This window comes from Rhipicephalus microplus, chromosome 5 (assembly GCF_043290135.1).
Source record: "Rhipicephalus microplus isolate Deutch F79 chromosome 5, USDA_Rmic, whole genome shotgun sequence".
NCBI lineage: Eukaryota > Metazoa > Arthropoda > Arachnida > Ixodida > Ixodidae > Rhipicephalus > Rhipicephalus microplus.
In genome coordinates this window covers 198,470,071-198,494,189 of record NC_134704.1, presented here as the reverse complement: position 1 = coordinate 198,494,189, position 24,119 = coordinate 198,470,071, and the positions used below count along the sequence as shown (strand labels likewise).

Here is a 24,119-nt window from a genome sequence, read left to right as displayed (position 1 = left end):
TGAACTCTGCTGAACAGCTCACATGGGCCTCGAGAACGATGCTTTGCTCATGGATTGTGGTGGTAAGTGAATGAATCAATCAATCATTTGATCGATAGATCACTCAATCAAGCAAGCAATCAATCAGACGCCGGGCTGCGTGCATGAGTGCCTGTCTGTAAAAAGTTAGTGAGGTGTGTTGGGGTAAGGCCCCGCCGCGGTGGTCTAGTGGCTAAGGTACTCGGCTGCTGACCCGCAGGGCGCGGGTTCGAATCCCGGCTGCATTTCCGATGGAGGCGGAAATGTTGTAGGCCCGTGTGCTCAGATTTGGGTGCACGTTAAAGAACCCCAGGTGGTCAAAATTTCCGGAGCCCTCCACTACGGCGTCTCTCATAATCATATGGTGGTTTTGGGACGTTAAACCCCACAAATCAATCATGTGTTGGGGTAAACTTTTTATCTTGAAATTAACTAGGGAGTTCTTGTGCGCCTGAGTGGCAGTACCTGGTCGGGGATGCCATTGGAGATCGCCGCTGCCTGGGCGCACGCCACCAAGGAGCGTTGCGCATCCAAGGTAGAGGAGCCGAGCAGGTACTCCTTTCAAGCCTCTCGTGGAGGGTCGAGGCTTGGCCCTGTATCCCCGAGGTGCTTATTTGCTGCTCATTCAAAAAGAAGGCGCTGAGGACGATGTGATGTAAGAGAACATTTCCTACGAATGAGCTTTGGAAGAGAGTGCGTCCGACGATGAGGATGAATGAAGTGTGTCAATAAATGCATTTTTTCTTTTTACTCAAGCTATATTCGGGTGAAAGCTTATTTTCTTATGTTTGCTGTCCCCAAATTACACCCCGGACTATATGGGGGTCTGAGCTGTATACGAGCATTCACGGTAATCTACCTATCAGTAACCAACACTCAAGACCAAACACTAATCCAGCATGCAAACATGGTGCAACCGTAGGCTAATGAACCTAAATATCAATAAATGTAAACTTGTTTCGTTTTCTTGATGCCGTGACCCTTTGCAGTTTACTTATCATTGCTAATGTTTTACACAATCAGTTCAATTATATAAATACCTTAGTGTCACTTTGGCTCATGACCTGTCCCAGCCTCATCACATCATCATTCCAGCTGCTAATAAATCACTTGGATTTCTCATACACCATACTCCACCTCATGCCAAGATGCTTGCATATAAATCATTTGTCAGATCTAAGCTCGAGCATTCGTCTTCTATGTGGAACCCCCATCAAACATATATCATAAGTGAACTCGAATCACTTGCCCCGCCACGGTGGTCTAGTGGCTAAGGTACTCGGCTGCTGACCCGCAGGTCGCGGGATCAAATCCTGGCTGTGGCGGCTGCATTTCCGATGGAGGCGGAAATGTTGTAGGCCCGTGTACTCAGATTTGGGTGCTCGTTAAAGAACCCCAGGTGGTCAAAATTTCCGGAGCCCTCCACTACGGCGTCTCTCAGAATCATATGGTGGTTTTGGGACAATAAGCCCCACAAATCATCAATCGAACTCGAATCACTTCAAAATCCGGCTACCTGGTTCATTCATTCTGTATATTCTTACGGTATCAGCATCTAATTTCTGAAAGCGTAATCGGGTTGTTTGCAAACTCTTGCTTCCGCAGACAGTTTGCTGCCCTCTCGATTTTTCATATGTTTTATTTAACTTCATATGTTTTATTTCACTTTCACACATCCGCGTAAAAGCTCTCAAGATAGCCAGTTACTGTGGGCTCACTAGCGTGCAAGTGACCATTTGCACAGAGCCATATATACCCTTCGAGAAAGTGTTAATTCTTTCATATCACCGCTCTCCGCAACACTCGGCACCCCTCCCCTGAGCCGTCCACTTCTCGTGACGTAAACGATCTCCGTGCTGTGTGCAACGAGTAGGCGGCAGCATGGCTAGCGCGGCGGCGCCAGTGCGTTGCTAAGTCTGGCAGAGCGGCGATGACGAGACCTCACTGCATTGCTGATCAGCGCATGCAGGTCTGTAGACACTGTAGGTGTGTAGGCCTTGTGCAAAGCTCCGTCAGCTCCATTATGCTCGATATCATACCGCGCGTGCGTGTTCATGGCAGCTACTGCATGCCATGCTCCGTGCATTCACACTTGAAGTTGTTGCATCGTTCAATAGCACGGATTCTGCTTGCATGAACACCCTCTCACTCTTGAGAGCACGAGCATGGGAGATCAGATTTGTGACTGCAGTGATCGACCTTGCACACTCACCGGTACTCCAATCCCGCAGCAAATAAAGAAATCATTATTATATGTATAGTCGTCTCAACAGTGGAACTCTGACTTCGGAGCGAGCATCATCGCATGGTCGAAAAACTTCTCGCGACATCACGGCGCGGGAAGCGCCAGCCGAACAGCACGAAAAATATCGTCAGTGTCAGAAACATTACCAAGTATCGTTAACACTGAACCTAAGCTTAAAGAAATTTAATCTATAGAAACCGAAATGCGCACAAACCCTTTATAGCACACAAAGTCGTCGATTATTATGATACTCTCTTATGCTAATTCTGAGCACAGCTTTGGGTTGAGGGAACACCAACTATGTTTGATGTTCTGGCTGTTGTACCATTGTAACATTCGTTACATATTGCCACAGAAATTGCCTGTGCTCGAGTGCTATGCACATCATTCTGTGCATTGCAAGCGTCGCGAACCAAGAGAAGTGCCGCCATCTCCGTTACGACAATCGAAAATACTCGCTGTGCACCTGCCAGTCTTGCATCCGCACGAGCTCCGATTGGCAGCGCACGTGAGAAAGGAAGAAAGCGATGGTAGAGGCCAGTGTCTGGTGATATGTGTGGTGATATGTTTGTAATCTTCGTTCGCTGTATTGGTTACGCCAAAGACGCCCATCAATATAGGAACCCTCATAATGGTGAAGTGCTAAAGAACAAAAGGACACTTATGGAGAACACAGAACAGCTTTAGTATAACTCGCATAACTGGCAGTTATTCTAAACGTGGGGAACCGTTGCCTAAAAGCTGCACTCTAAAAGTACAGCGCAGACAGCGCATTGCGTAAATTGTCGTGCACTGGAATGGGTATATATAACTGTATAACATCCCGAATTAGAATTTTTGCTCATCCCGAATTAGAATTTTTGCTGACGACTGTGTGGTTTACCGAATAATTTCCTCTGACAATGACCGGAAGGCTTTGCAAACTGATCTAAATGCTATTAATGCATGGTGCTCATCTTGGCTAATGACCCTAAACTGCTCTAAAACGAAGTTTATGTCTTTCAGTAAACACGTAACCCGGATTCCTACCTCCTACATGTTGAATAATACTACTGTTGACCTCGTCTCCACTTATAAATATCTTGGAATTCATTTGCAACCTGATTTGACATGGCACTACCATATAAAACTCACCCTGGCGGCTGCTAACCGGTCTTTCGGATTTCTCAAGCGTAACCTTAAACAGGCTCCTCCTAACATACGCAAACTTGCATTTACTACACTAATACGTCCAAAATTAGAATATGCATCAGCCATTTGGGATCCCGAACATGCTTACATCATAACCGACATTGAATCACTGCAAAATCGTGCCGCTCGCTTCATATTTTCAGATTATTCACGTCATTCCAGCGTCACAGCACTAAAACGCCGAGCAGAGCTACCCGAACTATTCCATCGTCGCAAACTTGCACGCCTATCACTTTTCCATAAACTTTATCACCACGTGTCACTTCACAGCGATTTCTTCGAGCCACCTGCCGTTATTTTTCCTCGCCGCGATCACCCCTACAAAGTTAAACGCTTAAACTGTAAGTCATCTGCTTTTTCCAAGTCATTCATTCCGCGTACCATAATCGATTGGAATAAACTACCATCACACATTTCCTTAGAAAAAAATGCCACTAAATTTCAAGAACTAATTCAAAATACTGATATCATCTAACTTTTGCTTTTTTACTTGTTTTTCCCTCTTTTCTATAACGTGCAGAGCACACGTGTAGTATTCTTACCTTGTTTCAGCTTATTTGAGGTGTGATGAGTGAGTGTATATTTTTTATTCGTTTTTGAGTGTACGTTTTTTTTTTTTTTTTTTCAAGTGTATTGATTATTTTTTCTTGCATTTTCATAGGTTGTTCACTAGGTACTCATCTGTATTCTAATGATTTGTTGCCTATTCTTTTCTCTATTTTTTGCTGTCTTTACCAATTACTAGTTATAACATATATCTCAACCTTAGTCTGTATTTAATTTGAATTTTTTTTACTTTTTTCTCGTTTTTGACGTTTATTGTTTATTTTGCTCATGTAACCCCCCCTATGTAATACCCTCTCACGAGGGCCTTTAGGGGTACTATGAATAAACTGTAGAAGTCAGTTTCTCGATGATTTGAACACATCTAATTTTCGCCATATTCTTCGTTAAACTTGTATAAAATGTTCTTGCACTATTTTGCTTAAGTAATTCATTTTGAAGTGCTAGATTTCGTGAATTAACAGCGCGTACATAGCTGCAGCTGGGCGGCCATTTCACAGAAAGCACAAATATGGTGGACACCGCTGTAGCAGAGGCGTGGCGATGACATGGACGATGTTATCGCCACGCCGCGACGTTACTGCCAGACTCTCTGCATATATGGCTCTGCATATATGGCTCTGCATTTGCGGGAAAGTGAGCGCCCCCTGTTGTGTAAACAATAAAGCTTCGCTCATGATATTGGTTGGAAATAGCTTGGCCAACAAACATGCAAGGCAGTATTCAATGGTGCATTTGCCCTAGTGTTGTTGATTTAGGACCGAAAACTTGTGCTGTACAATGGATAGGGTGAAAACAGCAGTGTAAGCAAAAGACGAGGACGAAGACTGTTATTGGTGCTCATGATTGCTCTGATTCGGATCGCTGATAGCTTGACCATTGTTCACTCTTTAATAAGCGCATCACGGACTCAACGCTACACGCGTACTTGCAAGTATTGGAGAGGGCTAGTTTTCTTTTACACCCTGGAACTCCGTACGTAGCCAGACTCAACCAGCCGCACCTCCCGCTCTCTGTTGTCCCAGTATTCCGAAGAAGCCCCACCCAGTTCTGTTCAACAGAACTGATGAGCAGAACGTCGAGAACTAGCTTGCTTTGTATGAAGAAGTGAGTGTCAACAACCATGATAATGACAAACTCGGCCGCCTCCACTTCTACTTGAAGGGTGTCGCAGAGCTTTGGTTAAACAAGCACAAGGCTGAGATTTCCACATGGGCCTCTTTCAAAGCGACCTTCGCAGATGTATTCGGCCGACCGGCAGTGCACTAGCTTCGCTCAGAGCAGCACTTGCGTGATCGCACCCAGCTGGCAGGAGAAAGTTTCAAGTCTTATATTGAAGGCGTTGTATGCCTCTGCCGACGCTTCAATCCTGCCATGTCCGAAGCCGACAAAGTCAAGCATAATATTGACACACCTCGATGGGCGCATGAAGAGGAAGAGGTAGAAGCGGTCTGGCTCACGAGCAGCTCGGTCGCCGGTTTCTGGCTCTGAGCTGAACCGATCTCAACCATTTTCCTGTAAATAAACGCGTTCCTTCGTCACAGTTGTGGTGGAGGTGCTGGGTAAGCCAGCTACTGTCAAGCGAGACCGGAGAGCAGCCGTCTACTAACGACGGAACCGCAAGAGCACGAGCTTCGCCGCAGCCGTCGACTAGCGGGCTTGCCACCACTACCTCAAGATATGAACTTGGACGGAGACATCCAGCAGCCGGTCGCGAGGGCGCCGTCTTTCCACTACCGAGAGCCGCGCACATTTACAGGAAAACCTGGCGATGACGTTGAAGAATGGCTCAGCCACTATCAACGGGTGAGCCGAGCCAATGGCTGGAATGCGGCCAGCCAGTTGTCCCACGTGGGTCTATTTCTCGATGGCAGTGCTTTAGTGTGGTTCGAGAATCACGAAGACACCTTGACAACATGGGACCAGTTTATGGAGGAGATCAAGAAGTGCTTTGGCGACCCTGCGACGAAGAAGAAACGTGCAGAGCAAATGTTGTCGCAGAGAGCTCAAGCTTGTGGTGAGACATGCAGAACCTACATTGAGGAGGTACTGAAACTGTGCAAATGTGTGGACACCAACATGACGGAAGAGGACAAGGTGGGCCACATTCTCAAAGGAATTGCGGAAGACGTCTACCACTTCCTTATCGGCAAGGAGAGTCTTGAGTCTGTGGCCGATGTGATTGGGCACTGCCGAACGTTTGAGGCCCTGAAGACTCGCCGCATCACTACGAAGTTCGGACGCCTTGCCAATGTTACGACCGTCGCCACTGTCGATGTGTGCCAAGACTCCGTGCCTACCGACCTTTCGTCAACGATTCGCCTCATTGTACGTGAGGAACTTCGTCGTCACCTTTACGCGCCCTTGAACGCCCGAGAACCACCGTGCGATACACCGTCCACAAGTATCAATGCTACGAGTTTCGAGGAGCGCAGCTATTCCAACCGCGGCCCTCAGCTAAGGGCTCCACCACCGGCGTCTTCTTATGTAGAGCCGCCTCATGCTCCCCACAGTCGTTACGGCTACAACAGCCATCCACCTCCTTTTGCGTCTCAGTGGGAACAGAGCGCCGCGTACCCTCAACATCCAGCGACGTTCCCTATGCCCCGTGAACGGCCCGTCTGCTACCAGTGCGGTGTTCGTGGACATATCGCCCGATTTTGCCCAATGCGACGTAATCCACGTTCGACATTCCCTCAGAGATCCGCGACGTTTGCACAACGAAGCCAACGGCCTGACTACACCTACTGGCCCCCCAACCCAACTGACGAGCGGCACGCCTACCAGCCGATCAACCGGAGTGATTCGCCCGGATCTGTGCGCAGCTTAACGCCGCCCACCACCCGTCCACCTCGGTCACCATCTCCACGGCGCCGGTCACGAATGTCGTCTCCGCCACCGGGAAACTAGCCAGCGCGGCCGACGGAGGTGAGGTCGCTGGACGTACCGATTTTCATCAAAGAATGCCTCCACCAGTTTCTATGCTTCAGAATAAGGTTCAGGTACTTGTTGACGACGTTCCCACGATGGCATTGATAGACACTGGCGCAAGTGTTTCCGTGATGAGTTTAGTTTTTAAGCAACGACTGGGCCGTAAGGTTATGTTTCACTGGGACAAACCTGCCACATTTCGGGCAGTGAGCGGCGCATTCTTGCGTCCTGTCGGCGTCTGCACTGCGTCTGTTAGTGTTGCCGGTAAAACGTTCAAGGCGGAATTCACAGTACTGGCTCAATCAACGCATGACGTTATACTTGGCATAGACTTTTTGCGAGAGTGTCGTGCGACCGTGGATTGTGGAGCAGGTGAGGTTCTGTTGTCTACTCTCGCCCAGCAGCCTGATTGTGAGAAAGGTAACCTCACTGTAGCTAAAGATGTACTTCTGCCAGCGTGGTCCACGGCCAGCGTACAAGTGACCACTTCGGAAACCAACTCGAGTTTGAATTCACGTGACATAGTGATTGAGCCATTGCCTGTAGCTTGTCTCAAGAAAAACATCTTTGTACCACGGTGCATTGTATCTCTCGCAGACGAGACGGCTCAATTATGGGTGATAAACAGCTCACCCGAGTCGGTTGTACTACCGGCTGGTATGCGCCTTGCCCTGTTCGAAAAGCAGAGCAGCACCTGCATTGGAGCTTTAAGCGATCTTGAAAGGGCGGGTCCGGAAACTTCTGGTATGGAAGCTGAATTTTCAAAAATGGTTAGCAAGTCCATTTCCTCACAGAAGCGCAAAGACCTGGTTGCACTGCTGGCGAGACATGCTAAAGTATTTGATTTTGCACGGACGGTGCCTAGGGCTCAGATACCGACCACGCGCGCTCGTCACAAGATCGATACTGGCTCTGCTCATCCTCTCCGACAAAAGCCCTATCGCGTGTCCGTGTCCGAACGCAAAGTTATTGCTGAACAAGTTGGCGAGATGCTAGCCACTGGTGTAATTCAAGAATCGTCAAGTCCGTGGGCTGCACCTGTTATTTTGGTAAAGAAAAAAAACGGGTCCTGGAGGTTCTGTGTTGATTATCGGCGTCTCAATTCTATAACCAAGAAGGACGTGTACCCCCTCCCCCGCATTGATGACGTAATTGACTGCCTTCATTCAGCTTCCTACTTTTCTTCGGTAGACTTGCGATCCGGGTATTGGCAGATTCCCATGGATCCAGTTGATAAAGAGAAGACGGCTTTTGTAACGCCAGACGGTCTATTTGAATTTAATGTTATGCCGTTCGGCTTGTGTAATGCTCCGGCAACATTTGAACGCTATATGGATACCGTCTTGAGAGGCCTTAAATGGGAAATTTGTTTATGTTACCTGGACGATGTGGTTATTTTTGGACGAACTTTTGAAGAACATAATCATCGCCTTGACGTTGTTCTAACATGTTTGGAGAAAGCCGCCTTGACACTGAACTCAAAAAAATGTCGTTTCGGTGAACGGCAAACACTGGTTTTAGGACACCTTGTGGACAAAGCTGGTGTTAGGCCGGACCCGCAGAAAGTGGACGCCGTCAGCAAGTTTAAGCAGCCACAGTCTATCCGCGAGCTACGAAGCTTTCTGGGCCTATGCTCTTATTTTCGCCGCTTTGTACCTAATTTTGCTGAAAAGGCCCAGCCACTGACTGACTTGCTGCGCAAGGACGTCCCTTTCCACTGGACACCAAATTGTGAGTCAGCGTTTAAGCAACTAAAGTTCGCTCTCACTTCCGGGCCAATACTATGCCACTTCGATCCCTCTGCTTCCACGGAAATCCACACCGATGCCAGTGGAGTTGGTCTCGGCGCGGTGCTTATTCAACGACACAACAATGCTGAACACGTCGTCGCCTATGCAAGCCGGTCCCTGAGCAAGGCAGAGCGTAATTATACGGTTACCGAATTGGAGTGCCTCGCCGTCGTTTTCGCCGTACACAAGTTTCGCCCCTACATCTACGGTCGTCGTTTCTCAGTCATCACCGATCATCACTCTCTTTGCTGGTTGGTGAGCCTACGTGATCCATCCGGTCGACTTGCGCGATGGGCCATACGGTTACAAGAATTTGACTTCACGGTCCGCTACAAGAGCGGTAATCGCCACGCAGACGCTGACTGCCTGTCACGGCTTCCTCTACCAACGACCGAGTGTGAAGCTGATAATTTTGACGATTTTATCACAGCTATTGACTCTCATTTTCCTGACATCGCGGCTTTCCGGACAGCACAGCACGAGGATCATTGCTTAGATCACCTGTTTGCCTCCGCGAATGACCCGGCCAGTTCAAGCTCTTTTGTAGTCCATGACGCCGTCCTTTACAAGAAGAATTATTCTGGCCAAGGCGCCCGTCTGCTTCTGGTAGTTCCACGCGCTCTACGTCCCCAAATTTTTCGGTTCTGCCATGACAACGCAACCAGTGGGCACATGGGCTTCGCCAGAACGTTTCATCGCATCCAGCAAAGGTTTTACTGGCCCAAGATGCGACGCGACACAGAAAAATACGTAGCGGGTTGCGAACAATGTCAACGTCACAAGCGTCCCACGACTACATCACCCGGACCTCTCCATCCCGTACCACCTCCTAGCTCTCCCTTCGAGATTGTTGGTGTCGACCTTCTAGGTCCGTTTCCGCGGTCAGCCAGTGCCAATCGATGGGTCATCGTGTGCGTCGACCACCTGACGCGCTACGCAGAAACTGCGGCTATACCTACTGCAACAGCCTTTCACGTGTCGCAGTTTATGCTTCGGCATATCATTCTCCGTCATGGCCCTCCACGAGTCGTCATTAGCGACCGGGGACGTCAGTTCGTCGCTGACGTCGTTGAAGAGATCCTACGCCTGTCTGCCAGCCAATTCCGCCACGCAACCCCGTATCACCCCCAGACGAATGGCCTCGTAGAGCGGACCAACAGGACGCTAACGAACATGTTGTCAATTTATGTTGATGCCAAGCACAAAAACTGGGACGAAGTACTGCCCTATATCACATACGCCTACAACACCGCGAAACACGAGACAACAGGGTACGCGCCCTTTTTCCTGCTCTACGCCCGCTCCCCTCGCAGTTGCCTCGACACCATTCTGCCTTTTACGTTAGATGTGGAAACATCGGTTGCCGAGTCACTATGCCGCGCTGAAGAAGCCCGTCGCGTCGCACGCCTTCGAACCATTGCATCTCAACAGCGCTCCAAGACCCGGTACGACGCCCACCATCACTCCGTTGCCTACACAAAGGGTGACCTGGTGTGGTTGTGGACACCTGTCCGCAAACGTGGTTTATGCCAAAAGTTTCTGGCCCACTACTCCGGACCATTTGTAGTCATTGACCGTCTCAGTGACGTCACATACGTCATCTCCGGCGTCACAAGCAATGGTCGGCGCTCTAGCAAGACACAGCTGACACACGTCGCGCGCCTCAAGCCATATCACCACCAACCTTCCTATTGACTCGCCCAGTGGGCATCGTCTGCGAACGGGGGAAATGACACACCTCGATGGGCGCATGAAGAGGAAGAGGTAGAAGCGGTCTGGCTCACGAGCAGCTCGGTCGCCGGTTTCTGGCTCTGAGCTGAACCGATCTCAACCATTTTCCTGTAAATAAACGCGTTCCTTCGTCACAATATGAAGGGCATCAAAGATGACGCATTTCTCGTGCTTGTGGCGAAAACTCCTCAAATCGTCACAGACGTCATTCAGCACTGCCAGAGTTACGACAAGTTGCGAAGGCAGCGCATTTTTATGCAACGTCACAGTTTCGACGCGACAAACATGTCAGCACTGACCGTTGACGCCGTCTCTCTGGACCCGGTGGTAGTGATGCACCTAATTCAACAGTTCATCCGCGAGGAGGTTTCCTAACAATTGTCTATCGCACCCTTTCTCCCCAGTGATTGTCATTGACTCCCCTCGTCACTGTCCCAAACCATTGAGAAGCAAGTATGCGAAGCTCTTCCGCCTAAGCACCAGCCACCGCCTGTATCCGTGCCGATGATTTATGTCGGCGTCGGCAGAAGGCCTTCACATGCACTGCCACACAGTACAGACTCTCCACTCTCTTTGACGCCCACATGTCTTCTACCCACCGCAGGCTCTGGCAGGCCCACACGTTCCGCTTTATCGCCGTCCTGCCACCCTTCCCAATATTCCTTCGTGCACACTGGACAACCGGCCAATGTGCTATTACTGTGGTCTACCAGGGCGTGTCGAGCGTTTCTACTGCCGCTGTGTTCCTCGTCCTACTACTGTTAACGACATTTACAGCTACAACCATACAGAGTCGCAACAGCCAGTGCCCGCCTACGCTCCTTCAAATACCTCCTCTTCGAACCATTGAACTTCCAACTCGTCTAGATCACCTTCCCCGCGCCGGTGCTCGCTATCGCCAATGCTTCATTGTTTCCTGCCCGTTCACACGGAAAACTAACCATCGCAGTTCCGGAGGCAAGAACTGCGCCGCAGCGGAAATCTACAAGGCCTCGTCCCCAACCTGCAAACAAAATCAGTCTTCATTGAAAATGTTGCCATGTCCGCCTTAGTCGATACTAGAGCTGCTGTGTCTGTGTTGAGCGAAGCAATGTCCCGCAAGTTAAAAAAAGATTACGTTTCCGCTTTCTGATCTTTCTATCCAAACGGGAACAGCACATCAGATACAACCTCCCACGAAGTGCAAAGCTCGTCTACTCATTGTGGGAATTGAGGCTAGCCCGCTGCCTTTGCGCGGGCTTTGCCGCCTTTTCTGGCGTTCTCATGTCCCGGCATGTCGGCCCTCCTTTGCTGTCTGCCACACTGGGAGAGCGGAGTGACGTTTAACTCCCTTACCCTGTAGCGGATGTTGACTGTGGCGCCGCGCGCGGAGTCTCCCGAGAGGTTTTCGCGTGCTGTGTCAGGAGCGGACAGATACTCTCCGAGATTGCAAACGGTGAGCCACGCAATCTTTTCCGTCCGTCGACTCCCGTCGCTCGGGGCTCGTCGGACTTCGCTGACGGCGGTATGGTGTCCTAGTGCGTGGCCTAGCTACACCGACCCGTCTCTCTCCGAAACCAACACGAGCGCCTTTGCCCTCGCTTGAGCAACCGGGCCTTGGTCCCGGTGTCTTCGTGGATCACCTTTACCGCGGAGACATGCTCGTGGCACCCTGTGGAGTACGTTGTGCCCGTGACGTGGATAAGCGTATTTGCTTTCCCGTCGCGCCTTTTTGCAACGGGCTGTACTGTGTTTGGTGTTGCCACAATAAAGTGTTGCGACTTTGAGCAGTATCGTGTTCTCGCCACGGCGATGGTTAACGCATGCCCTGCGGCTCGCTAAGACCGGACCCTCGCTGGTGGCCGTACTCCTTCGGGATACGTGTAGACCACATCATTCAAGATGTTTTGTATGTGGTTGAATTCGTCTTTCCACACTGCTCTCATGATGTTGTATTAGGCTGGGACTTTCTTTCCATGCACCATGCCGTTATCGATTGTGCTCGCTCTGGGCTAGAATTTCAACTCTTGAAGCTTCTCGGCCGCTTTCGTATGTCTTTTGATCACAAGCAAACTGGTTTGGGCAGAACAACTTCAATCGCTCATCATAGAGACACCCGCAGCCATGCGCCCCTGCGCCAGCGTTCATACCGCCTCTCTCAAGCTGAACGCCGGGTTATAGATGACGAGGTAACTGACATGCTTAGTCGGGGAGTCATACAGCCGTCCCACAGTCTTTGGGCATCCCCGGTGGTTTTTGTGAAAAAGAAGGACGGTAGCATCTGCTTCTGTGTTGATTATCGGCGCCTTAACAAGATCACTCGCAAGGATGTCTACTCGCTCCCCAGAGTCGCTAATGCGCTAGACTGTTTTCAAGGAGCAGAGTTCTTTTCTTTGCTGGATCTTCGGTCGGGGTACCGGCAGGTACCTATGGATGAAGCCGACCGTCCCAAAACTGCTTTTGTAACTCCTGGTGGCTTGTACGAGTTCAACGTGATGCCGTTTGGCCTTTGCAATGCCCCAACCACCTTTTAGCGTTTTATGGACAACATACTTTGAGGTCTCAAGTGGCACACGTGCCTTTGCTATCTGGACGAAGTTGTGTTTTTTTTTCGAAAGGCTTCGATACCCATCTCTGGAACCTCGAAAGTGTCCTGGAATGTCTCACACAGGCTGGGCTACAGGTAAATTCGAAGAAATGTCACTTCGCCACACGGATGCTCATCATCTTGGGGCACATTGTCAGCAAAGATGGCGTTCTACCCGATCCAGGCAAACTTTGCGCCGTCACCGAGTTTCCGAAGCTGTCGACAATCTAGGAACTCCAGAGCTTTATAGGGCTATGCTCGTATATTCAATGATTCATTTGTAATCTCGCATTGATAATGGCCCCTTTAACACGTCTATTTGCTGACAGCCAAGGTATCTTGGCATGGTTGTCTGCCTGTGATGACGCATTCGCAAAATTATGTCATCTTCTGACATCGCTGCTGATTCTCCATCACTTCCATCCAGACGCCCCTACCAAAATCCACACAGACACTAGTGCAGTCGGCCTTGGTGCTGTCCTTGCTCAGGGAAAGTGGCTTGGACAAGTATGTTGCTTCTTACATGAGCTGCACTCTGACCGGAGCTGGAAATAAATATTCAGTCACAGAGAAAGAATGTCTAGCTATCGCTTGGGCAATCGCTAAATTTGTACCTTACGTATATGGCCACCCATTTGATGTCGTGACTGATCATCACGCCCTCTGCTGGTAGTCATCCCTAAAAGACCCATCTGGTCGTCTAGCTCGTTGGGCATGACGTCTCCAAGAGTACGACATCCGTGTCGTCTACAGGTCAGGGCACAGACAATCAGACCCCGACGTTCTCTCTTGGTCTCCGCTTCCCCGTGACTGTGCAAGTGCGCCTGTTTCAACCTACAATTCCACGTATCACACATGCTGACATGCCTTCTGAGCAACGTCAAGACCCTTGATTGTGTCTATAATGGAGTTCTTATCCAAGCCATCACAGAGTACCGCCAGTCGCTCGCTGCGGCGCACAGCTCGCCATTTCACCATGTGCAATGGTCTACTATACCACCGCAACTACCTCACAGACGGGGGCTAGTGATTGTTGGTGATTCCTCACCATCTTTGTGCTGATATCTGCGCCTTGTTCTGTGCAGACCCCCAATGCGGCCACACTGGTGTAATAAAGACTTATTTACGCCTCCGGCTGCGGTACTACTAGCGTGGAATATGCCGATTTGTTCGCCAATACATGCGTTCATGCTCAAAGTGTCAATGCCTGAAGAGTCCATCATGTACCGTCACTGGACCGCTCTAGCCGTTGCCCTGTCCCTCATGACCTTTCGATCACATTGGAATTGATTCCTACGGCCCCCTTCCGTAGACACCTGACGGGAACCGCTGGGTGATTGTCGCTATTGATCATTTGACACGGTATGCTGAAACTGCCGCGCTGCCAGAGCCCACATCATGTTAAGTTCGCTTATTTATATTTACAAGCTTGTTCTTTGCCTCGGCGTGCCTCGCCAGTTACTCAGCAACGACGGCCACACGTTGCTCTCAGAAGCTGTGCAAGACCTCCTGCATGAACGCAACATTGTTCATTGAACGGCCAGTGTGTACCATCCTCAAACCAACGGCATGACTGAACGCTTTAATCGCTCATTAGGTGACATGCTGTCCATGTATGTCTTTGCTGACCACTCTGACTGGGACTGCATACTACCATTTGTTACATACGCTTACAACAGCGCCACTCAGTCTACGACAGAATTTTCTCCCTTCTTTCTTCTCTATGGCTGGGAACCCTCCTCATTTATGGATACCATTCTCTTGTATCGCCCAGACACTTCAGAGTTTGCAACTCTCTCCGAAGTCGCCACCTATGGGGAAAAATGCAGGCAGCTAGCACGTTAGTTAACTACACAAGACTGCACACCAAAAGGACCGCCGTGATGCCAACGTGCATCTCCAGTCATATTCACCTGGAACATTGGTGTAGTTTGGCATTGCCTCCTAAGCTTCTGGCCTTTCTTCAAAGCTGCTGTCTTAGTACGAAGGCCCCTACCACGCCCTCCGTTGAGCATCCCCGGTAAACTACATTGTCGAGCCCGTTCAGCTATCCACAGACCCCCGTCGTCGCGGCCGCGAGACTGTACACGTTAACCGGATGAAGCCACACTATGACCCACCAGTCATACCTGTTCCTTAGGTCGCCAGGATGGCTCCTTTTCTGCGAGGGAGTGATTTGCACAATCGATAGGGTGCAAACAGCAGTGTCGGCGAAAGACGAGGACGAAGGCAGTTGCTGGTGCTCGTGATTGCTCAGATTCCGACCGCTGGTCGCTTGACCTGTGTTCACTCTTTGATAATCGTGTTACGGACTCAACGCTGAACGTGTACTAGCAGAGCCTGTTATTGAAAGAACAAGGCAAAAAAAAAAAGAAAACATTCTGTTTACATTTAGTGAACAGTGTGGAACGAGAGTTTCTCACATTTCAACATAAGCAACGACCAGGTGAGGTGATACCTGCACTCCGCTGCCTTGACTGTTGGCCAAGCTCGTGGCGCCTGCTCCTTCAAGGAAGAGCGCTGTGTTAGACATTTGAAGTTGACTCTTGAAACGTCTGTTGATGAACTAGGTTCGGTAAGCACAGCTTGCGCACCATCTGTGAGGTCCAGTGTTTGTGTGAAAATGGCAGGGTTCGCCGCTACTGTGGGTCACATGTCGTTAGAACGTACTGCGGCTGTGGTACTGGGAGAGACATTTTTATATATAGGTAGAGCATACTATAAGTGTTTCTAGTACACTCTAGTATAAGCGTCTATACTTAGTCACTCAAGTGTCAAATGACCATGTTAATGAATATGTGTCAATGCACTCACGAGTGTGGATGCACTTTCCTGATATGCAGCATTATGATACATAACAGGACTTTCCCTTACTTTACATAAAACGGCGATAGATTTAGCTGCCACAATTGTAATTAATAAATTACTGATGCTTCTATCTCAATCATGGTTCGTGCAGATACGTGACAGCGCAGCCTCACATACTAACGGCAGCTAAGTGATTTTATACACGACACTGTGGCTGACTCTAAGGAGTCTCGAAAATGTTAGTTCGGCACCCATGGCGAGGCACGTAGGCCTCGATCTTCTGTTTTTATAAAGGTTTTTTCCTCCTCCGGCAACATTTCACGTGCCATTATATGAGCACCTCTTTTCAGCATGCAGCCTTGGGCATGAGAGCTTGTCAAAGTTAGCGCTCATTTCGCAGTTTAGCTGTGAGAAAAACTAGCGAAAATTCAAGAAAAGGACGATGAAGGCACGACCAATCACACACTATCACTGGTAGTTTTTGCAAGTTTTTCTCACACCTAAACATGAACTATCTGTTAAATATTAGACGAAGAGAAGTAAGATGATAGGACTAGGGCGCAGAGCGTGTGGTGTGTGACTGGACTAATTTGTATCGGCTGAGAATGTACGTGTTTATGCAATGGTGCTCTGGGCAATAAGGTCGCCCTGTTTTCCATCCTTCCAACGAGGGGGCTTTTTTTATCTACTCTATCAGCCCAGATCTTCACGCTTCTATCTCGGTAAAATAGTTTGTGCAGTCTGCTGTCATATTTGCCCTAACTACGAAAGCAAGGCCCTTCAACCAGGCCACACAAATGTATGACCGGCGGCCGGCCGGGCTGGTATTTTCTCCAACCAAAACGAAAACGCCACAACCTGTGTCGTTACTGCTCATGTGCAGTAGTTGACCCGCAAATGGTCAATTCAAATGATTGCCATCGTGGGTGCGCCAATGCGGCGCAAATGATGCATCAGTGTAATACATTGGATGGAATGGAGGACGATGCACTCTGGGGTGTTACCAGTGAAAAATAGACGTCGTCGGACTCCAGTTTAGATGGGTCTGAGTGACAGCACTATGGGGCATTCTGTCGTTTAACTACGCAACATTAGTGTTCAAATAAAAAGAAATGTCATTGCAGCTGGTTGGGTCGCGTATCTACCAAGGTAAGGGTGCACCGCAATACTTTGCGATTTTTAGAAATGTCTTTTTTGGAGATTCTAAGCTTGGGGAGTCGACATATATTCCAGTTTGACTTTTATTTCGGTTTTTACGCTACTTTTCCATGATCCTTCACTCTTCTGGTGTGTTATAACTTTGAAGTTTTTCGGTTGGGGCTATTTATTGAAAAAGTATTCAAAAGTATACAGTAATTTGAATATCGAGTATTCGATTCCAGTGCCGAATTGAAAATCAAATACGATTCTATTCAGTTTGTTATTGAATAAAAATTTCTGAATATTTGCACACCCCTACATTTAAAAGAAGGGAAATACAGCTACTCTCGTATGATATCATGCAGCAGTTACCTGGCACAAGATATCTGGATGATTCGGTAGGGTAGGGGTGGACAGGCTTAGTTAAAAAAGCACACCTTTTTTATGACTTGATTAATGTTACAAGAGTGAGATCATCCTTAACAGCCACATATCAATGACATCACTACACAGCTGTCATCATCACCTCAACATTTCTAAGCAGTCAATAATTATGGCGTTTGAGTAACGTGCGTCTAGCCTCATCTCCCATTTGTTTCCCCATATAAACGATATTTAAACATGGTGTCATAAGCGGTGACAAACATCGAAGCAAGTAAGACTGCAAGCGATGACCAAGGTTGAGCCACGCATTGACCCTCAACACTGAGTCCACCATTACAAATCAGCCGACGGCAACAATGGCAACCAACATTGCAATTGAGCCACTGGAGAAAATGTGCCTCACGGGAGATCTATTGCCAACTGGAAGTTGTTCAGGCAGCGTTTCGATTTGTACCTGACTGCGACAGATGAAAAAAACGAGTCCGACGAGCAAACGGTCGCAATGCTTCCAATGATTGTGGGACCCACGGTCATCTACAACACGCTTGACTTCGGCAAAGCTGGAAAGCTACTTCGCCCCGAGAAGAAATGAAGTGTACTCAAGGTATTGATGCAGAAAGCAGGAGAAAGATGAGCCCTTCGACTCCTTTCTCACGGACTTAAAAACGCGGGCGAAGGACTGTAATTTCGAGGGACAACGCGACAAGATGATACGCGATCAGGTATTCTACGGCATTCACAAAGAGGATGTGAGAATGAAGTTACTAGAGCTCAAAGACCAGACTTTTGACAAGGTCGCAAAAATCTGCGCTGTGCACGAAACTTCGGCAAAGCACCTGAAGGCCTTAAGACAACAAGGAACTAGTGATCTGAGCCAAGACGCCGACCCTCTGCACACTGTCAAAGCAACGAAGCAGAAGAGTGTGACAAGAAATCCCATCACACCACTGTGGAACAGTGTATATTTTCAATAAAAGTGTATGTCCGGCATGGGGAAAAGAGTGCACCAACTGTGGCAGATGCAACCACTTCGCAAAACAATACAAGACCAGAGGTAGTGTGCGAGCCCCGTATGAAAGTGACTCCAGCAGTAAGACACCTTAGTGGGGCGAGAAAAAAAAAAGAGAAATGGAATTTTTGTGACACTAGAGACAAAAGACAAAAAGGAACACATCAGGTTCCAAGTCGACAGTGGAGCCTCTGTAAATGTTGTCTCTGAAAGATATGTCCATGACAGAAATCTAGAAAAAGGCCCTACACAGTTGAAGATGTACAATGGAACGACCATTACACCAAACGGCAAGTGTCAGCTTCCCCTGAGAAACCTGAAAACTCAAAAGAAGTATTCAGTCGAGTTTGTCATGGTAGAGGAACATTTAACACCCTTGTTAGGGAGAGGCACATAAAGAAAAATGGGCCTCATATCAGTGAATTATGACCTGGTGTCTACAATTGGGCAGGGCCACGCAATGCTGAAGGACGCCTTCACTGACAAGCACCTTGAAGTATTCAGAGATGAACCAGGTAGCTTCCCAGGGACTCTGCATCTGAGTGTCGACAAAACAGTAGCACCTAAAGTATGAGCAACATGTCAGGTACTAGTGAGCATCAAACCACATGTACAGCAAACACTGCAAGAGCTTGAATAGGAACAGATCATCATTAGAGCTGATGAGCCAGCACAGTGGGTCAACCGCATGGATATAACAGAAAAAGTCAGGTGAGCTGCAAATTTGCATCGACCCACAGACACTAATAAAGCTCTCAAGCAAAAGTGGCTCCCATTGCCAATACTAGAAGACATACTGCCGGAACCTGCGCAAGCCAAAGTGTTCTCAAAACTTGACTTAAAAAATGGATATTAGCATTGTGTCTTAGATCTCAACTAAAGCATATTAACAACATTTCAAACATCTTTAGGACATTACAAGTGGTTACGCCTACCATTTGGCTTGGCTGCTAGCAGCGAAATCTTTCAAAAATGCCTACAAACTGCTCTGGATGGTCTACAAGGTGTAGTGTGTTGCTGAGGACATACTTGTATATGGCTCGGACCAAAAGAGAGATGTGGCACAACTTGACTACTCGACAGATGCAAGGAGCAAGGGATTTGCATCAACAAAACTAGAGCTGAACAAGGAAAAAGTGATCTTTTTCAGTCACAAAATCTGAGATAAAGAACTCCTCATTGACCCCGACGAGGTCAAAGCATTCTGTGAAATCTGCCCACCCACTTTAGTGGAGTACTAAAGGCTCTGCGGCATGTAAACTACATTGCCAGATTTCTCCATAGCATATTTACAATAATGGAGCCAATTAGAAGACTGACAGCCAAGGATTCTAAGTGGACATGGTCAACAGAACAGGAAGAGGCCTTTGAAAAAGTGAAGCATCTGGTGACCACACCATCGATATTGGCTTTCTATGATGAAAAGAAAGCTCTCGCAACCCAATGTGATGCTTGTGAAAAGGGGCTAGGAGCTGTACTTCGGCAAGAAGACTCCTCAATCTCCTGCGCTAGCCGAGCACTTACACCAACTGAAGTATGATATGCACAGATTGGGAAGCAGATTCTGGCAGTTGTGTTCGCTCTACAGAATTTCCGCCAATAAGCACAAGGTTGGCACACCAAAGTGTTCACAGGTCACAATTCGTTGCAATCCATCATCAAGAAACCTCTCGATAAGGTACCATGACAACTGCAAGGCTTGCTGCCACAAGTACAGCATTACGACATCGAAGTTGACTATCGGCCAGGCAAGGAACTCGTCATTGCAGACACTCTGTCAAAGGAGTTCCAGAAACGGAAAGCAGGCTAGAATACAATGAAGTAAATGTCATAGTGCGCCAGCGTGTGAAGAAAGAAACATTTGATGAGATTAAAAGTGCAACAGCGCAGCACGGGACAATGCAGAAATTATGAATGTCGTTTACAATGGTTGGCCAGATGAGAAGAAAAAAAGTCTCAGCTGAAATTACACTGTACTTTGCCCACAGAGACGAGCTTATTGCACAAGGTGGTCTCGTCTGCAAAGGTCATTATGTGGTCATCCCAATGAGCATGAGAGACGATATCAAGAAAAGGCTGCACTGCTCACACGTTGGCATGGAAAGTTGTCTCCGTAAGGATCGAGTATGTGTGTACTGGCTTTAAATGAACGCCGAGATCAAGAACTACATTGGTACATGTGAAACATGCCAGGCACATGGTAAAAGACAACAGAAGGAGACCCTGACGCCTCACCCAACACCTGATCGACCATGGGGAAGAGTTGGGATTGACCTAATGGAGCTGCAAGGGAAACATTTTCTCGTAATAGTTGACTACTTCAGTGGCCTTAAGGAAATTGATCAACTGCAGTCTACAATAGGTACTGCTGTCATCATAAAGCTGAAAGCTCACTTTGCTAAGTATGAAATACTGGATGTTGTCATCAGTGACAATGGGACACAATTTGCAAGCGTTTGGACTTTGCAAACTTTGCAGCAGAATGGCAATTCGAACACTGTACCTCTAGCCGAGGACAGGCCCAGCCAAACTGAATGTCGGAGTCGGCATTGAGGACTGCCAAATCACTTTTGAAGAAAGCACTAGAGAGCAGCAGTGATTCATATGTAGCTATTCTTGACTACCGCAGCATACCTCGGCAACAGATGGGAGCCAGCCCAGCTCAGCTATTCATGGCTAGAACTAAAACCACTCTCCCAACAACTAAAGCTCTACTAAAGCGGCAGGTTGTTGACTGTGAACAACAGAGAGCAGCAAAGGTAACACGCACCAAGCTATGACAAATACGCCAAGGACCTACCCCACTACAGAAAAGGGACACAGTGTCTTTACAACCTTTCAAAAAAAAAGGGGGGGGGGGGGGGTGCAGGGGCACAGTGACAAAACGGCTGGGCGCAGGATCATATGAAGTGGAAGTCGAAGGAAATCAGCTAAGGTGGAACAGACTGCACCTTAGTCATGTCCCAAACTCCAGCATTGGCGAAACTTTACAGCGATCGCACTGTGGATCCGAATGAAATGTGGGAGCTCCCGACTCTTTGGCGAAGGACATGCAGCATGGTTAAAGGAAGACTCCTTCTGAGCAAATGGACGGGGAGCCAGTCGCCACAAGCGGAAAGCCCAGCCGAAACAGATGCATGTCTAGCCACTTAAAGACTGCATTCTGTTTTGAAATCTGCAGCCAAAAAAGGCAGGATGTTACAAGAGTAAGATCTTCTTATACAGCCACATAGCAATGGCATCACTACACAGCTATCATCACCACCTCGATGTTTCTATGCAGTTAATAAATATGAAGTTTGAGTAATGTGCATCTCGCCTGTTTGTTTTCTCATATGAATTATACTTATTCAATTTAGTGCAGCATAAAATGCACCGTGACTGCATATTGGCACAAAAGTGAGCACTGTCTGCTACCTGTTATTTAAAAGTTCAGAATATACCCTCCACTTGCAGACTGTCCCAGCACATGTGGCCTCCACTGGGTGAAGCTGAGCTAGGCCACTTGACAGCCCTGGCAGCCATCCAGGGAGGCCTCATGTTGGGCCACAGGTGGGACACCATGGACAGCGCTGAGGAAGACACTGGTGGTGATGGAAGCTACATGCCATACACCGTGGAGGACTTCCAGGGTAGGCCTAGCTAGAGAAATGCATTGCTCAATTCAGGACCCACATTCTGAGGCAGTCAATACCGGAACCTTGCTTCTGACATTATTGTTGCAGCGGCCGTTCCTGATATTGAATGTCTCACAACTGTTGCAGCTTTGAAGAAGACAAGTCCAACTCATAAAACGGTGGAGCCGATGTTCACAAATTTTTCATCTTTTGAAGCTTTCATCTCCTGAGCTTCTGTTTCTGTAAGAAGTGCTGAAAGTACTTTAAACATTTCTCCCATAACTGTTTAAAGTACAGTATAATTTTTAAAGTATGCATGCTTGTGTTAAATGTATGTTTATTGAGAATTGAACGCAGTGTACTTAGAGAGTTTATCTGTGGTGCACCGCTGCATCGACATCGTTTTATCATTTCAACATCTTGCCAGTGAGCAGTAAACCACGCGCACAGTGCACAATCTATGTTGCTGGCACATAAAAAAGAAACGTGCCTGATCCACCTATATAAAATCGTTCTAACACGAAAATGAAACGTGTCTTCACAGATGTAGTTGAGCATTTATTGTGCATTGTTTCAGCAACAGCAACCAATTGCAAAGTCAGGTTTGGAATGGCAAGCAGCTCGAAACTTGCAGCGCACACCTCAAGCAGAAAGCACAAATGAAATTAGCATACATTAGACGAGCGCGGACTAACAATTGTCACAGTACAACACTAAAGCGTGCTGTTCAAACAGAAATATGCACGAAATGAGCACGCAAGTATACACAGAAAAAATGCAAATAACTGTCACAATTATTCCTGCATCGTGCGTCACCAGCGCCTACAACAGCGCGCGAAGTAACCTTCGTCCTCTCCTGAATTAAGAGTCTGATAAGCGCACATGCAAGAGAGACCACGCTTCATAGAGGCGGCACTTCTTGGAGACAACCTTTAGAGCGCGCCCAATGCGAGCCTGACGTGCCATCTCGCCACTGATAACGGAAACTCACTAAAGCTTTCAAGCTCCGAGGACTTTCAAACGGTTTATAGCGCATATAGGCTTGCCGTACGAGGGCTTGCTGTTAGCCTACACAGCAGCGTACGCGCCGTGGCGTCGTGGTTAGCGCCGCTGCTCGCTGAGATTCTAGAGTTTGCTGGTACGATCCTGCGAAACAGTTGCTTGCCTTCTGTTTTTTTTTCTTTTTTAATTGGAATAGCAATTGTATGGACACTCTCAGCTGGATTTCGTCGTCGACGTCGCCGTCAATGTCATGCACCGTAAATGTATACGTATCTAATTATATGAAAATGCCAGATAAAAGAAGGCAGAAAAAAGATTCCTGGGCGCAGAATCAAACGTGGGATTTCCACGTCATGAATGCGAGGCTATAACTAAAGTGAAACTTGCCTTTCTAGACCTCTGAGCTACCGAGGGGTACCTCCTTCAACGTTCAAACGGCAAGCTATTTATGCCTACTATTTACCGCTGTTGGTGCACGTCTCGGGGGCGAGGGGGGACCTATCGTGTTTTCTGCATCATCAGCAAGATGGCCGATGAGCGTGCGGCGGTTCTCATCTCTCACGCGTACTTTGTTTGCGCCGGGGAGAGGAGGGGAGTGGACAACCTCTCGTACGCCCTTATCTCCCGGTGGATCATAGGTCTTGGCTTGCATTGTGCTTGCACTTGAATGACTGTGTTGCTGTGTTGCGCACAGCAACACAGTCATGCCTGTGTTGCGCACAAAGGTCACTGCAATCGTTGCACAGCCTTCGTTTGCGAAAAGGGCGCACTTTTCAGACACAGCGAAGTAACAACTGAGATGCTTATTCGCATTCATCATTACTTTTTATTACCTTTCGTACGTCATTTGTGCGTGAGAAACGCGGGGCACGTTTCGATCTGCTTGCTCTTGCCATTCTGTGCGTGGCCTTCCAATTTGTTGCTATTGTGTTCATTGCTTCGCCTTTGCGGCATAGCTGTGACTTTTTGCGATCTCGTAGGATATGTTTTTCAACGTGACTTCCGTCCATGACTTCCGTGAGGGAAGTATGTCAGCGGAGCTGTGGTGGACCCTGGCATAAAACGCTTTCATGCTGAAAATACAGGGAGACCCTTAAGCTTCGCCTCAAGACTTGAATGCGAG

General features: G+C 48.2%; 1 protein-coding gene across 6 annotated transcripts in view; it reads left to right on the top strand.

Moving 5' to 3' along the window:
• Positions 1–24,119, top strand: part of LOC119173573 (ribosomal biogenesis protein LAS1L) — a 282,454-nt gene that overhangs the window by 191,774 nt on the left and 66,561 nt on the right. For all 6 annotated transcript variants that reach the window (XM_075896362.1, XM_037424380.2, XM_075896360.1 and 3 more), the window contains one exon: positions 21,834–22,009. In XM_075896362.1, coding sequence (XP_075752477.1) covers positions 21,834–22,009 — 176 coding nt within the window. The remainder of the gene's footprint in view (positions 1–21,833; positions 22,010–24,119) is intronic.